Source organism: Zootoca vivipara, chromosome 10 (assembly GCF_963506605.1).
Source record: "Zootoca vivipara chromosome 10, rZooViv1.1, whole genome shotgun sequence".
NCBI classification, from domain to species: Eukaryota; Metazoa; Chordata; class Lepidosauria; order Squamata; family Lacertidae; genus Zootoca; species Zootoca vivipara.
The window spans coordinates 50,769,212-50,785,051 of record NC_083285.1 but is presented as its reverse complement, the minus strand read 5'-3'; the positions used below and the strand labels follow the sequence as shown (position 1 = coordinate 50,785,051).

At 45.3% G+C, this 15,840-nt stretch overlaps 1 protein-coding gene across 10 annotated transcripts in view; it reads left to right on the top strand.

Annotated features, from left to right (window-relative positions):
* The window catches only part of LOC118091309 (cystine/glutamate transporter-like), a 43,329-nt gene that overhangs the window by 387 nt on the left and 27,102 nt on the right, over positions 1 to 15,840 (top strand). For 2 of the 10 annotated variants that reach the window (XM_035128155.2, XM_035128156.2), the window contains exons 2-4: positions 4,965 to 5,093; positions 8,295 to 8,389; positions 12,638 to 12,932. In XM_035128155.2, coding sequence (XP_034984046.2) covers positions 12,737 to 12,932 — 196 coding nt within the window. In that variant the 5' untranslated portion in view covers positions 4,965 to 5,093; positions 8,295 to 8,389; positions 12,638 to 12,736. Of the gene's footprint in view, positions 1 to 1,689; positions 1,753 to 1,944; positions 2,448 to 2,528; positions 2,861 to 3,861; positions 4,128 to 4,157; positions 4,432 to 4,964; positions 5,094 to 8,294; positions 8,390 to 10,424; positions 10,491 to 12,637; positions 12,933 to 15,840 lie in introns of those variants that run through there. The other 8 variants (XM_035128160.2, XM_060279926.1, XM_035128158.2 and 5 more) reach the window with 8 other exon arrangements.

Sequence of the window (15,840 nt, the reverse complement as noted above, 5' to 3'; positions counted from 1 at the left end):
AGTTGTTGCTTTCCGGCAACTGATATTCAGAGCCATGCCACCTCCAATATCAGAAACAAGATTATAGAACAAACATCGAAATGTTTTCAGTTCATTTCATGCTCTTCAGTATTATGTAAGATGTTTGTGCTTTGCAGATTTTATAACCCTCGGGGTGAAGGATTTGAGAAGAGGCCAGAGTTGAAATCTAAATAGAAAGGTTAAAAAAAAAAGTCCTTCTGACCACGATCTAGTTATCTGGGGGAAGGTTGTTTCCAGAATGGGAAAGATAACTCTTGCATTCTTTAAACAAAATTTAACTGAAAAGACCTTTCACATTTGCACACAAATACCCCAAATAGATATGTTATTGATTTTCCCCTTCGCTCTTCTCGGTCCATGTCCCTAAGGCCTGAAACTTTGTTTGCCTTTTGGTAAAGAATCTGGACTTCCCCCAGAGAGTTTATTGGTAAATTATAAATCTGTCAGGTTCTTCTGCTCCAAATAATAATAAAAAGGAATTGAGTCCAACTACATATTGCGGGTGGTGCTGTGGTCTAAACCACAGAGCCTAGGGCTTGCTGATCAGCAGTTCGAATCTCCGCAACGGGGTGAGCTCCCGTTGCTCGGTTCCAACTCCTGCCCACCTAGCAGTTCAAAAGCACGTCAAGTGCAAGTAGATAAATAGGTACCACTCCAGCGGGAAGGTAAACGGCATTTCCGTGCGCAGCTCTGGTTTGCCAGAAGTGGCTTAGTCATGCTGGCCGCATGACCCAGAAGCTGTACGCCGGCTCCCTCGGCCAGTAAAGCGAGATGAGCGCCGCAACCCCAGAGTCGTCCGTGACTGGACCTAACGGTCAGGGGTCCCTTTACCTTTACCTTACATATTGCAGAGTTATGTGTGTCTTACCCCCATTTTAAAAAAACTGAAAAGCAGCCTATTAGGCTACCATGGGGAGGGAGAAGGATTTTTTTAAATTACAAAGAAACATTGCCTTTTCTGCCATTTGTTTGCTTAAAATCAACCCCCCACCCCACCCTCGTAAGCTGCTTTCCCACATGCATGGAACAGTTCGGAGTTCTCTGTATCTTTTTCCCTCACAAAGAGAAAAACTGTTGGGTGGTGGGAACACACACAAACAAATGGTAGGAAGGGAAGGGGTTAAGCAGGACCTCACTTCCTGCTCTTTTCCTTTCCAAGGCAGCCTCAAAGGATGCTTTTCAATTTATTTATTTATTTAAAAAAGACATACGACAGAAATGCATAAAATTGTGTGTAGCAAGAAATAGCCATGGCATATATGTATACAGTACTGGTAAATCCTGCAACAAGAATTCAGCCATGAAATTCCCTCTCTCTCCTATCCCCCAATCACATGATGCATATAACGGAATGTAAATGAATTGTGAAAAAGGCTCTATGAATTGAAAGTGGAGACACCGTATGTACTTTTATGTGTTCGTTTGTTACACAAGGAAGCCGTTAATTAAAAAACTAATTAAATTTTGGCGTCTGTGTACCACCCTTCATCTGTAGGTCTCAGGGCAGTTCAGGGCACCTTGACCACTGGCCAGGGCCGTCTTTACCCGGGGGTGCAAGGGGTGCCATGTACCCGGGCGCCAAACTCGGGGGGGGGGGCGCCAAATGCATACCGGTCCCTCTCAATTGGCAGCAGTGAAAAGCAATGAAGTGGAAGTCCCTGCCCCCCCCCGTCGCTCTGTTATTCCATAGCGTCAAACAAAAGCTGTTTTCCCACTGTGCCGTTGTTACAGGTGAGCGATTTCCCCTCTCCCCAAAAAAGCTCAACAACTTTGAGTTCGCCCCCCTCCAAAAGGGAGCGCTGGGTGGATCTTTGCACCCCGGTGGCGTATATGCTAAAAACGGCAAAAGAACATTGCTGTAGATCAGGGGTCCCCAAACTAAGGCCCGGGGGCCAGATGTGGCCCAATCACCTCCTAAATCCGGCCCTCGGACGGTCCGGGAATCAGCATGTTTTTACATGAGTAGAATGTGTCCTTTTATTTAAAATGCATCTCTGGGTTATTTGTGGGGCATAGGAATTCGTTCATTTTTTCCCCAAAATATAGTCCGGCCCCCCACAAGGTCTGAGGGACAGTGGACCGGCCCCCTGCTGAAAAAGTTTGCTGACCCCTGCCGTAGATGCTGTCCTAAGAAGTCAAAGCAACAGGTACTAAGAGCCATAATCGTTGCAGAATCCAGCAAGGCAGGGCCAGACAGAGCTGAGGAGAGCAATCAAACGGGCATTAATTTGACAAGCAACTGACTTTCAGCCCAGCAACTTCCAAAGCCACGGCTGGAGAACCTCCAGCCTCTGGGCCATATTGAGCCTGCCAAGACTCTCCATTTGGCCTCCCAAATGGAACCTCACGTGTGCCATTCACAATAGCTGACCTTTGGTGACGAACGAATACAGCCCTCATAATTGATCTGGTCTTCAGTTTTCTAGGTATATTCTTCAGAAAATTAGAGAGATCACTGTTTTCTTTTGAGATGAGATTGAGGCAGGGGGGAAAGTTAAGTCGTTGTAGCAAGGCGACGGCAGAGGGAAATGGTAGGTGCTACAGGGGAATTTTTCTAGAGCCATGTAGCTGGCAACGCCGCTGCATGTTGCTAACTAATTTCATGGCTCTTTGCCTCAGTTTCATCACCTATCAATCAAACGAGAAAATAGTATTTATCTATCCTTCACAAAGCTTCGTTCGTTAATGTTTGTGAAGTTCTCTGAAGGATGAACGCTCCGCAGTGCAGGGCAGAAAAGCGATAGTTTTCTTGGAAACAGCGGGGACAAAGAACTTCATCAGTTTAAAAAATGAAGTGTGGGGGGAAACCGGTGCTTTGGTTGTAACCTGATGGTGTCAGGTAAGTGGAGGTGTTTCCCCTCTTGCTTTCTTTGGGGTTTCTCTTCCCGTTGCTCTGCATAATACGGCATGGACACAGTTAGAGACAGTGTAACAGGGCATAGTTAAACTATGGAACTCACTTCCTCAGGGGGAAGCAATAGCCATCAACTTGGGTGAGACTAAGTCAGGGAGGATGAGGTTGCCAATGGCTACTAGCCATGATGGCTGTGCTCTAGACTCCATGATCAGAGGTAGCAATACTCCTGAATACCAGTTGCTGGAAACCACAGGAGGGGAAGGGTTCTCTTGTGGTCAAATCCTGCTCCCTAGTTTCCCACAGGCATCTGGTGGGCCATTTAGAAAACAGGATGCTATACTAGATAAGATGTTGGCCTGATTTGGCAGGCTTTTCTTATTTTCCTGTGTTCCCAGGCAATCAGAGATAGACTGCCCCTGACTATGGAGGCTGTATTTAGCTGTCACAGTTTAACCGCCATTTATAGGGCTTTCCTTTGTAAATTTCGCCATAGGGACCCAGGTGGCGCTGTGGTTAAACCACTGAGCCTTAGGCTTGCTGATCAGAAGGTCGGCGGTTCGAATCCCTGTGATGGGGTGAGCTCCCGTTGCTCAGAACCAGCTCCTGCCAACCTAGCAGTTCGAAAGCACGTCAAAGTGCAAGTAGATAAATAGGTACCGCTACAGCGGGAAGGTAAACAGCGTTTCCGTGTGCTGCTCTGGTTTGCCAGAAGCGGCTTTGTCATGCTGGCCACATGACCTGGAAGCTATACGCAGGCTCCCTTGACCAATAATGCGAGATGAGCGCGCAACCCCAGAGTCGGTCACGACTGGACCTAATGGTCAGGGGTCTCTTTACCTTTATAGGGCTTTCCTTTTTAAATTTCGCCAGTTCTCTCTTTTAAAAAAAGGAAGGGGATTTATGCGAATGGGCATCACACCTCTTGTAGGCCTATGAATTCATTGTGGCAAGCGTGATATTTGAAGTAGGATGTCCTTTAAAAAACTCACAATTGTTATAGAAACTGCTTTCAATAAAAACTGAATAAATGAAAGGGCTTTGCAAGCAACCTTTCACCCCCTTGGAAATGCAAATGCATCTTTGCACATTGTACTCCGTGCTCAATGTGACCCCATGCTCAGTGTGCCCGAATTGCCTGACCCACAAACCAAAAATGCATTCTGGTTTCTGATTTGAGGCCGTGCCTTTGGTGAAGAGAAAGGGCAGCAAGCTGATCAAAGCTGGGCATCGCGTCACAACAGTCAGGGAGGTGCTAAAATAAATAACAAAATAGTGATAATAATTGTTATGTGTAACTTTTCAGAGGGTTGCAAAAGAAAACGCGTTCTCTCAACCACAATTTGTGCTTACGGCTTTATATAAAAAATTAAAAAATGAATAGCAGCTGAGCTGAGAGACCAACAGCAGAAAGGCACCCAGGAGTGATCTCTTCAGTTCAGAGGAGGAGTTTTGCTCTGGGGGAGAATTAAGGGACACTAAGCCAAGTGAGTTAGTGCCTCTGCGCTGGCTGTTACTCATAGACACCTACCTTGGAGCTGGGTCTGCAACAATATGTGAGTGGTTTAAAATACTGTATATATGAAATTATTGAATAAATTACCTTCAGGTCCAAAACAGTTAAGGGGAGCCACTACGCTGGAGTTGATAGAGAGCTGGAAAGAGGCCAGGATCAGGGTTGCCAACTTTACATCACTGGCTCCTGCTCCTCCACCTTTAATTTACAGTGTGGGGTAAATGTTTATATTCAGACCACAAAGAGCTCCACAAGCTGCTGTAAAAAAAAACAAAAAACAGGTTTGACAACATGCATTTAATTGCCTTATTGTTAAATTTGGAATTGGGGAAAAAATCTGAGGAGCAAACTCCCCCCCCCCCCCCGGTCAGCTGGCAATCCTAGCCAAGAAAGTCATTCATCAGTGGAGTTTTTACTTTTGAGTAAACATGCCTGAGATCAGAATGTATGGAATTTTGCTTAGTTTTAAATACATCCTCTCAAAACATTGCGAAAGCTGAAGAGTTTTTTTTTTGGTGTGTTTTTAAAGAAACATTGTTTTTAGTCAACATAGATTTCTCATTTGCTTTACAGATGTGGGAAAAGCAACAGCTGTTGAAGTGTTGTTTGTGAAGACGTCATGAAAATCGCTGCAGACAGAACATCCCAGGGCAAGCAAGAACTCAAGTGAACATTCCAGGGCAAGCAAGAAATCAAGGCAAAGTAAGTTGAGTTATTATCCGTTATCAAATTAATAATAATAATAATAATAATAATAATAATAATAATAATAATAAATGACAATATATTTAAATGGTGACTTGTCCCTTTGTTTGAGGAGTCTCATGTAATAATGGCACCAAATATTAGGGTTGATCAGTATTTCAGTATTTCCACATCTTTCACAATCCAAGAATGAGAGTTAATAGGACAAATGTTAAAAATGAGCGCAAGTGCCTATCTATGCTGAAATCGGGACAAGAAATCGGGACAAGAGTGTGTGGAGGCGGTTGGAGGATGGATGGCGGCTAACAGATTGAGATTGAATCCTGACAAGACAGAAGTACTGTTCGTGGGGGACAGGAGGCGGGCAGGTGTGGAGGATTCCCTGGTTCTGAATGGGGTAACTGTGCCCCTGAAGGACCAGGTGCGCAGCCTGGGAGTCATTTTGGACTCACAGCTGTCCATGGAGGCACAGGTCAATTCTGTGTCCAGGGCAGCTGTCTATCAGCTCCATCTGGTACGCAGGCTGAGACCCTACCTGTCTGCAGACTGTCTAGCCAGAGTGGTGCATGCTCTCCCGTTTGGACTACTGCAATGCGATCTACGTACGGCTACCTTTGAAGGTGACTCGGAAACTACAGCTAATCCAGAATGCGGCAGCTAGACTGGTGGCTGGGAGTGGCCGCTGAGACCACATAACACCGGTCTTGAAAGATCTACATTGGCTCCCATTTCGTTTCCGAGCACAATTCAAAGTGTTGGTGCTGACCTTTAAAGCCCTAAATGGCCTCGGTCCAGTATACCTGAAGGAGCATCTCCACCTCCATCATTCTGCCCGGACACAGAGGTCCAGCACCGAGGGCCTTCTGGCGGTTCCCTCGTTGCGAGAAGCCAAGTTGCAGGGAACTAGGCAGAGGGCCTTCTTGGTGGTGGCGCCCGCCCTGTGGAACACCCTCCCAAAAGATGTCAAAAAGGAAAACAACTACAAGACTTTTAGGACACATCTGAAGGCAGCCCTGTTCAGGGAGGCTTTTAATGTTTAGTAGATTATTGTGTTTTATTCTTCTGTTGGAAGCTGCCCAGAGTGGCTGGGGAGACCCGGCCAGATGGGCGGGGTATAAATAATAAATTATTATTTATTTATTTATTTATTTATTTATTCACTTATTGAATTTGTATACCACCCTATACCTGGAGGTCTCAGGGCAGTTCGCCGAACAAAATCAAAATAAAAACAACAACCCAATAACCTGCCCCCACCTGGTAAAGAAATGCACTTTAAAGGGGAAGGTAGGCAGCTGGTGAAGCGCACATAGATGGCAGGGTGCAAATGAAGACTGCAAAATACTCATTGTTTGCAAAGGCTTTACAAACTTGGCCTTGAAGGTGGCTGGCAGGGAGCTCCCATGACTGCCTTTAGAGCAACTCCACACCCAGCAATTGCTTTCATACAGAAAGCATCCTTGCACCAAAGATTCACACTTGTGCTTTCCGCAACAAACACACCCATTGTGAATGGCAGGTACATGTCCTGTGGGGAGCTCAGGGGAATCACAGCTCCCCAAAACAGCCACGGAGGGGTGTTTTAATGGGTGCCTTTGCAGAGTCCAGGGAAACATGGGAGCAGCCGGGGGAGGGGGGAATCCTGCCCATGCAGAGAATTAATTAATGGGGCCTTACCCCCACAAAATTCCGAGAAGTGCACATTTCAAAGGGTGCCTGCGAGTCGGTGTAAATTAGGCAGATTCGCCTTCCAATGTGAACCACCTCGAATTCATCCCCATCCTGAGCCCTGGGGGCTCCTGCGTCCTATCGGCAGTGCTGAAATGGTTAAAGGGACAAGAATTTCTGGGAAAGCTGTTGCCTGCTCAAACTTTGGAACCCTGCAGGGGAACACTTTGCTTTATTTTTGTTTTCTCTGATCCAGCTAAAAAAACAGTTTGTGCGATGAGGCGAAGTCTCTCATTTTGACCCTGGGGGGCTTGTCCTTGCGAGTGAAAAGAACTCACTCCCCCCCCCCCTCAGCAGGTCACCAACAAAGAGGAAGGTCATGGGGTTTATCGGGGAAAGGCGCAGCTCTTCTGGAACATCTGGAACATCTGCCCATAGCTTATTGAAGAAGTGACGGTGCTAAGCTAACAGAATGCCCAAGTTCTGTAGACTTCCGCAAACTGCAAGGAGTGACTGTCAGATATTTGGAGTATGAAGGCCAGGGCCTTGGGATTCCACAGTACATTGAGTTAGGCTGTTTTCTTCCTAGAAAGAGGGAGCAGGTTGCTACAGTGCAGAGCTTTAGTAACCGCTTTGAGCCTTCTGGCTCCATAATGCTGGTAGAAACCCTGTATGGCAGGGGTAGCCAATGGGGGGGGGGCCCTCTGGATGTTGTTGGACTAGAACGCACATCATGCCTGACCATTGGGCATGTGTTGGCTGGAATGGATGGAGGATTGGGTCCAACCACATTTGGAGGGCACCATGTTGGTTACTCCTGCTGTAGGGAGACTGGGCAAAATATTCTCATTACAACACCTCTCCCCAAGGAGAGTTGGGGCATGGCAGTGTATCCCCTTGATCATTTTGGTTGCCCTTTCCTGAACCTTTTCCAACTCCTTTTTGAAGCGAGGCGACCAGAGCTCTACACAATATTCCAAATGCATGCAAGGCAGATGCTCTACCACTGAGTTATGACCTTTCTTCTGTACTTATATGAGGGATCCCAGTGGCCACTCTCTTTTCTAGACCTCCCAGTATGTTTCCTGAGAGGCTTTCTTTGTCTTTAAGGAACATTTGTCTACCATTAATCTGAACTGAGGAACTCCCGGTAATCTTCAAGGTAACCCCAAACATAGAAACCACTGCACTATCCAGCTAGTCACAGACCTGTAGAGTTGGCATTCACCACAAGGATCATCTAGTCCAACCCCCTGCAAATGCAGGAATCTTTTTGCCCAACGTGGGACTCGAACGCCCAACCCTGAGATCTCATGCTCTACCAACTGAGCTGCTCAATTATTGTTAGCGCGTCTGTTCTCAGCTACTCTTACTGTTCAACAGCTCTGGAATCCGACTTATCTGCAGTGCCAAAAGCTCTTGCATTCCTCACTTGCGTTTCTAGGAGAGGGTTTTTTTTATTATTATTATATCCCTTCGGTTCCTCGCTATATTTAAAGAACTTAGTGTTCTGCCTATTTTCACCAACAGGCATTTGGTCTAAAGGAGAAGATATTTTCAGTATTGTTCCATGGGAGCAATCCTGCTGCATCAACACTTTATTATGGGGCTCATTTAACTTTGGGGTAAGTTTATTCTCATATTTATGCACGGGTGCCTATGGGTGCTGTGAGGGGCTCAAGCCATACTATGTCTTTTGCACTGGGACTCTTGCCTTTCCCTCTCCCCTTAAAAGAAACAACAACGAACTTTCTCAAAGCTTTTCACAGCCAGCGCAAAGCACAGCACTGGTAATACTCCAGCCACCTGCCATCTGGATTTGTGGAGGCCCAATCCAGATACAGCGGAGAGCCAAAGTCCCTCACCCCCGTCCCTCTGAAAGCCACCTAAAATTCACACAAAGCACACTATGTAAACTTTATGCAGATTTGTGTCACAGGCCTGTGCCCCGAGTTTTTTAAGTACATACAATTGCTCCTGGCTGTTGCCATGTTTGGCAAGTGTTTGACACAAATAGTAGACGTTTGCGAGATGTCAACAAACCATTAGAAGCCTCTTTCATATGGCTGACAGATATCAGATCACAATATCTGTGGAACGGGCACTTTTACACAGGGCTTTCTTTCCGGCCAGAACTCACTGGAACTCTGTTCTTGGCACCTCTCAGGTGGGTGCCATTGCCATTATAAGAAAACAAGGGAGGGGGGTCCATCGTGAGTTCCGGCACCCCTTTTTCTAGAAAAATAGCACTGATTTAACAAGAATGAATAACATTCATTCAGCACTTGTGAGAAACTGACGTTTCAGGGCAGCACTAACAATTCTCTGGAACTCCCTGCCTATTGATATCAGCCAGACGCCTTTGTTGTACTGCCTTTCGATGCCTGCTAAAACCTGTTTGATCTCAGCAAGCCTACCCAGACCTGTGTTTTTATTGCAGATATTTGTTTTTGAAACTGTTAACAGCAGTTTCCTTTCCTGAGGGGCCCTCCTCACCTGGAGCAGGCCCTGCCTGTGACTGCATATGTATTTAATGGCTCTGTTCACAGAGGTCAAAACCGACATATTTTCGGTTCTGTTTATGTCAGTGACCTAGAGTTCTATCAAATTCTGCCTTTTTGCTTATGCTTCAGGCTTCTGCTTGGGCAATGGAATGTCTCTTCCTTCTCCACTGCAACTTCTCCCCCCCCCCTCAAAATGTGCTCCATGGGGCTGGGGATCCCTTTGGTTCAGGTTTGGGGAGGCAGGATAGGGGGAGTCCCATTGCATGAGCTTATTACCCTTTGCGCAGTGTTGGATATAACTTCCAGTAAAGCCTGTGCTTAATCTTTCCCATTGCATACCCTCCAACATTTCTTCAATGAAAATAGGGATGCCCTATTCAATAATAATATAATTATATGCCGTTCATCTGACAGGGTTGTCCCAGGCACTATACGTGGCTGTCTTTAGATGTCTTCTAAAGGTTGAAAAGCTACTTATCTCCTTGGCTTGTGGGTCGCATAACTCTATACCCTCCAACATTTCTCTGATGAAAATAGGGACGACGTCCCAAGGAAAAGTGGGACGATCCAGGATCAACTCAGAAACCAGGACAGCTTCTGTAAATCTAGGACTGTCCCTGGAAAAAAGGGACATTTGGCGGGTCTGCGATTAACATAAATTGTATCATTTTGGCTGGATTGTGGCAACTTCTCCTTCTCCTCCCTCTTCTCCTTCTTCTCCTTCTTCTCCTTCTTCTCCTTCTTCTCCTTCTTCTCCTTCTTCTCCTTCTTCTCCTTCTCCTTCTCCTCCTCCTCCTCCTCTTCCTCCTCCTCCTCCTGTTTGAGTTTGATACACTCTCTGTTTCTGTCCCATCCACTCTTGGGATCCACAGCATAAAGATGGATGCCACCCCCTTTTTTTGTTCTGTGAAATGCTCCGAAACAGGAATGATGTGTAGTGTAAGATTTCTTTATAACGTTATTATTTTTTGGCCAGTTAAAATTCCATCTGACTCTTCAACAAAAAGGGCAATTTCGTAGAACGAAAGAGATTTGAGTCAACAGTCAACACAGTGTAGGAAACAAAAATGAGCTTTGTAAATATTTCCTTTATTCCAAACACATGCAGAGTGCAGCTGCGAGGATTAACATACTTGCACTTTAATCTGTTACGTAGAGCAACTCAGCTTCAAAGCCAAGATGCTTTACCTTCCCAGTGGACCGTGCTGTGACTAGAGGAGAGGTAATATTTCCCCCTAAGACACAAGGCTGTTTCGCACAACATGGTATGATTCCTTAGCATTCATACAGTCTTCTTGCTGAACCATAGTTCCGCTTACTGTCTTGTGCAACCCAAGAAAACTCTTTGGATTACTTACTGATTTCCAAACGTTTCTGGATGAGTGCTGTTGAGACTAACCAGGGCTGGTCCGAGTCGTTTTGCTGCCTGGGCCAAAGGGCAGGATCCACAGACTGAGGAGCACCGAGTTAGGATAGGCTGGGAGTGCCACTCTGCCAAGATCTACACAAGCCTGGGGCTGACGTGGTTCTTCCAGTGACGGAATTAGTGTCAACAACAAAGCTCAAAAACTTTCCTTTAAAAAGTGCTTTTTGTGTCTGGATTTTTACTTCTTGGAATATGGCGACCCTACATCAGAGCCCATATACAACTGGAGTCAGAAGGCTCTTCCTCTTGGCTCAGGGAACCAAGTGCATTCCTCCTATTACTAAGCCTTATGCGGCTTAGGACCCTCGTACCTACGGGACCGCCTCTCCCGGTATGCCCCGCAGAGGACATTAAGGTCCACAAATAATAACATACTGGAGATCCCGAGTCACAAGGTGGTTAGACTGGCCTCAACCAGGGCCAGGGCCTTCTCAGTACTAGCCCCGATCTGGTGGAACGCTCTCTCTCAGGAGACTAGGGCCCAGCGGGAGTTGTCATCTTTTCGTAGGGCCTGCAAGACAGAGCTGTTCCACTTGGCTTTATCCTACATATATTTAAATGAGGTTGCACTCGTAGATTCCTAATTTTAAAATTGAATTTTAACATTGTATTTAATCTGCATTTTAATTGAATTGTTTCTTTTATGCTTGCTTTGATATTTTTGTTGTTAACCGCCTTGAGCCCGGTCTTGACTGGGAAGGGCGGGGTATAAATAAAATTATTATTATTATTATTATTATTATTATTATTATTATTATTATTATTAGACTAATGTTCATGAAAATAGCAATAAGCGTTGAGGGGATACTAGTATCAATTATTATTTTCTACCTCCAGGGAGGTGGACTAGATGACTTCTGGGGTCCCTCCCAACTCTACAATGCTATGATTATTTCATTTTGTTTTATTGCTGCAACAATTGCAAGCATTAGGAAACTGAGTGATACACAGTGGTCCTAACCCAGCACAGAACTGATTTATTTCTCTGGGCTTCAGTGTGCTGGACTGTGTCTGCAGAATGACACTCATCAATTTATTGACTACAGCCATCGCGCCTAATCTTACAAGTTACTTCATTATAAATGAAGGGGAGCAGAAAATCAACTAAAAAAAAAAAAAGATAAATGGGCTTCCTTTATTACTTTCCGGAGTTCTATATACAGAGAGACTGTAAGAGGAAGCAATATACTTCTTATTAACTGTGACATCCATTCAGCCTTGATGAATGGATGTATTGGCTGTGTCCTTTCCTATTCATAGTGGTACATAATGAGAATGAATTACTGGCTGATAATTTGATGTATAAATATTGCATTTAAATGTGTGAATGTCTTGGTGGTGGTGTTGGCGTTGTTGTTTTTTTGTTTTTTGTTTTTAAAAAGAATCGGCACACACAAGATGTGAGGTGCAACATTTTAACCGACAAAAAGCTAGAAACAACTACTTTATGTGTGCAATGTTCCCCCAGCCACCTGGTGCTTGGGTACTTTACAAAGCACCATAAAAATGTTTGCGGTGCTTAATATGCAATAATTTTAAAAGCATATGCATGTGCTTAAACACATGTTTAAAGGGAAATGGGGCTGGGGGGGGGGAGGAACACTCATGTTTAAAACACCCGGAGGATATAATTTGTTTCCAGGTGAGGAAGAAAGATGGATAACTGGAGGGGAAGGGCTAGGACAGTCTCACGCCTTAGAGCCCGGAGAGCTGCTGCCAGTTAATGTAGACAATACTGAGCTAGGGAGGCTCATCGTCCACCCATTTTTAGAACTGGGTTGGGGAAAGGGTTAAGCATCCTCCGTGGCAGATAATCCCCCTGAAAGTGGCGCTCTGCTCCCACATTAATGCAAATAAAGGTTTGAGAGCTGTGTGCTTGCTTCATAACATCCCGTCCCAACCTTTAAGGGCCTCTTTGAAAATGCTCTTCTTTTATTTTAAAGACAGGCTGATTTGAGGGATCAGGAAGCAACTCTAAGGTGATTCGAGTCACACCTCTGCATCACAAACCTTTGACACCTGAAGGCTCTTCCACACAGGCCATGGGGAAATTGAAGAAGAACGAGGAGGCTGTCTTTCTGAGGAAGAAGATCACCCTCTTGAGGGCTTTCTCACTGCTCATAGGGAGCATGATAGGCAGCGGAATATTCATCTCTCCCCAAGGGGTGCTGAAGAACTCCGGCAATGTGGGCCTCTCCTTAGTCGTCTGGTTTGCCTGTGGCATCCTCTCTATGTTTGGTGCGTGGTGAGTTTCTTTCCTCTCCGTTTTCAGCTCTCGGAGGATGAGAAACCCTATTGGGACCGTGTTCCACCCCATCACTTAACGAATTGGTAGCTGCAGTAATGAAATCCATATTAGCCCAGGATCCAGAACTGAGACAACATTCTGACTCATGGTTGTGTGTGTGTGTGTGTGTGTGTGTGTGTGTGTGTGTGTGAATTTCCGTTATAGAAAATAAAGGAGCAAAAGGAAAAAGAGAGAGAAAGTGCAAAAATATAATAAAAAGATATAGTATAGTACATTATATATAATCAGTAACATATACAGTGGAACCTTGGTTCCTGAACGTAATCCGTTCCAGGAGTCTGTTGAATTCCCGAAACAGTTTGGGAACCAAGGCACAGCTTGTGATTGGCTGCAGCAGCTTCTGGCAGCCAATCAGAATCCACACCAGGTGTTCATTTTCCAAAGAACATTTGAAAACCAGAACAATAACTTCTGGTTTTTGTTCGTTTGGGAGCCAGAACGTTCCGCTCCCAAGGTGTTCGGGAGCCGAGGTTCCACTGTATATGTAGTATAAATAATTATATTGTCATAATACATATATGATTATCAGTAAAATACTATATGCAGTATAAGCTCGTTCCAAATGTCAATATTATTTGTCCAAACAAGGTCTGCATCTATAAGCAATTTGTTCATACGCTGCAAGTGTTGTCTTGTCATCAGCCCATTGATTAAAGGAGACCATATCTTTATTCTTCTTCCAGTTCAGTGTTTCCCAAACTGGGGTCTCCAGCTGTTTTTGGACTACAACTCCCATCATCCCTAGCTAGCAAGAACCGTGGTCAGACTCAGGGATGATGGAAGTGGTAGTCCAAAAACAGTCCAGAGACCCAAGTTTGGGAAGCTCTGTTCCAGTTCATCAGTACCAGTCTCTTGCCCATAGAATCCATGTTTGTTGCCCAGTTGCGTCTTGACTCGGGGTTAAAGAAGGGGAGACAATAACATAAGAAGCTTCCTCATACTGAGCGGGACCACTAATCCATCCAGCTCAGTATTGTCCACACTGATTGGCAGCAGCTCTCCAGGAATTCAGGCAAGCCCTACCTGGAGCTGCCAGGAACTGAACCTGGGACCTTTTGTTGGCAAGGCAACTGCTCTGCCCCTGAGCTGTGCCCTTTTCTGTACACACTCCAATCCTGCCATATCTGTTTTCTGAGATGTACTTGGGCACCTGATGTAACTGAACATCCCCTGGTCCCATGACACCTCCATTGCACCTGCAATGCTGTGAGCCTTTGTTTCTGCCTTGAACTTGGAGCAGGCGCTCACAAAGCCACATGGAGTTAATGTGTAACTAATCCAAATTAGGATCTTATCAGAACCCTGTGAAAGAGGCAAAAAAAACCACCACCACCCCATTGCATGATGAAACTCGGAAGGCCATTTCAAAGCCCTTGACCTCTAAGATTCCCAAACAGCAGCCTTCCTAACAGGCTCTTGTATCTCCGGCTCCTACATCCTGGATAGCTCAGTTGGTAGAGCATGAGACTCTTCGTCTCAGGGTCGTGGGTTCGAGCCCCATGTTGGGCAAAAGATTCCTGCATTGCAGGGGGTTGGACCCGATGAGCCTTGTGGTCCCTTCCAACAGTTCTATGGTTCTATGAATCTTATGTATTTCAGCTATCCCACCTGGGAAGTCTAAGAGGGGCATGTACCCTCTCCATCTGCAAGCCCGATGTGATACTTACACAGCAAGGGGGAGGAACCTGTGACTCCCCAGCTATTGCCCGACGACAACTCCCATCAGCTCTGGACCTTTGGCCATGCTGGCTGGACCGAGAGGAGTTTAAGTCCCGCAACATCTGGAGGGCCAGAGGTCCCCCATTCCTACTACAGAGCGATGTGGTTTCTATGGGGTCTTTTAATTACAAAACCACACCCGTCAGCTCAAATGTCCCTAGTATCTGCCACCTCATCCTTTCTTAACTGAAGATGCCAAGGATTGAACATGGGACCTCTGTCTTCAGAATGCGTGCCTGTGTACATAACATTCGTTTAAAGTGTATTTAAATCACATGGCTTCCCCCCTCCTCCAAATCATGGGAACTCTAGTTCTGTGAGGATATAAACAACAGTTCCGAGGATTTTTGTGGGGAGGGGATTGGATTGATGTGCTTTAAATATATGATTTGTACACAGCCATGGCCCCTCCTCTGCAAAAGGGAATATAACATATTATTTTAGATTTTCACCCAACCCTTCCCAAATAACATATGCATATGGTTCTTATCCTGCCCATTCGATCCTCACAACAATTCTGCGAGGTACAGTGGTGCCTCGCTAGACGAATTTAATTCGTTCCACGGGTCTTTTCTTATAACGAAAAATTCGTCTAGCGAATCCCATAGGAATGCATTGATTTTTTTTGGATTTTTTTTTTTGCCCCTAGGAACGCATTAATTGAATTTCAATGCATTCCTATGGGAAACCACAATTCGCTAGATGAATTTTTCATAAAACGAATTTGTCTAGCGAGGCAACCTCCGCTAGAAAAAACATTTCGTTAAGTGGAAATTTCGTTAAGCAGGGCATTCGTTGAGCAAGGCACCACTGTAGTTTGATCTGAGAGAGTGATTGGACGAAGTCACCCAGCAAACTTCTGGTAAAGCTGGTTCTAGTCCAACACACTAACCATGGCATCACACACAACCTGTGTGGAAAACGGCCCACAAAGAAAAGAGGAGATAGATTGCTAGTCATGCTGGTGTTTTGCAAAAACAAACAAACACCCTACCCAGTTACAGGTAGGTAGCTGTGTTGGTCTGACGTAGTCAAAACAAAAATAAAAAAATCCTTCCAGTAGCACCTTAGAGACCAACTAAGTTTGTCATTGGTGTGAGCTTTCGTGTGCATGCATGG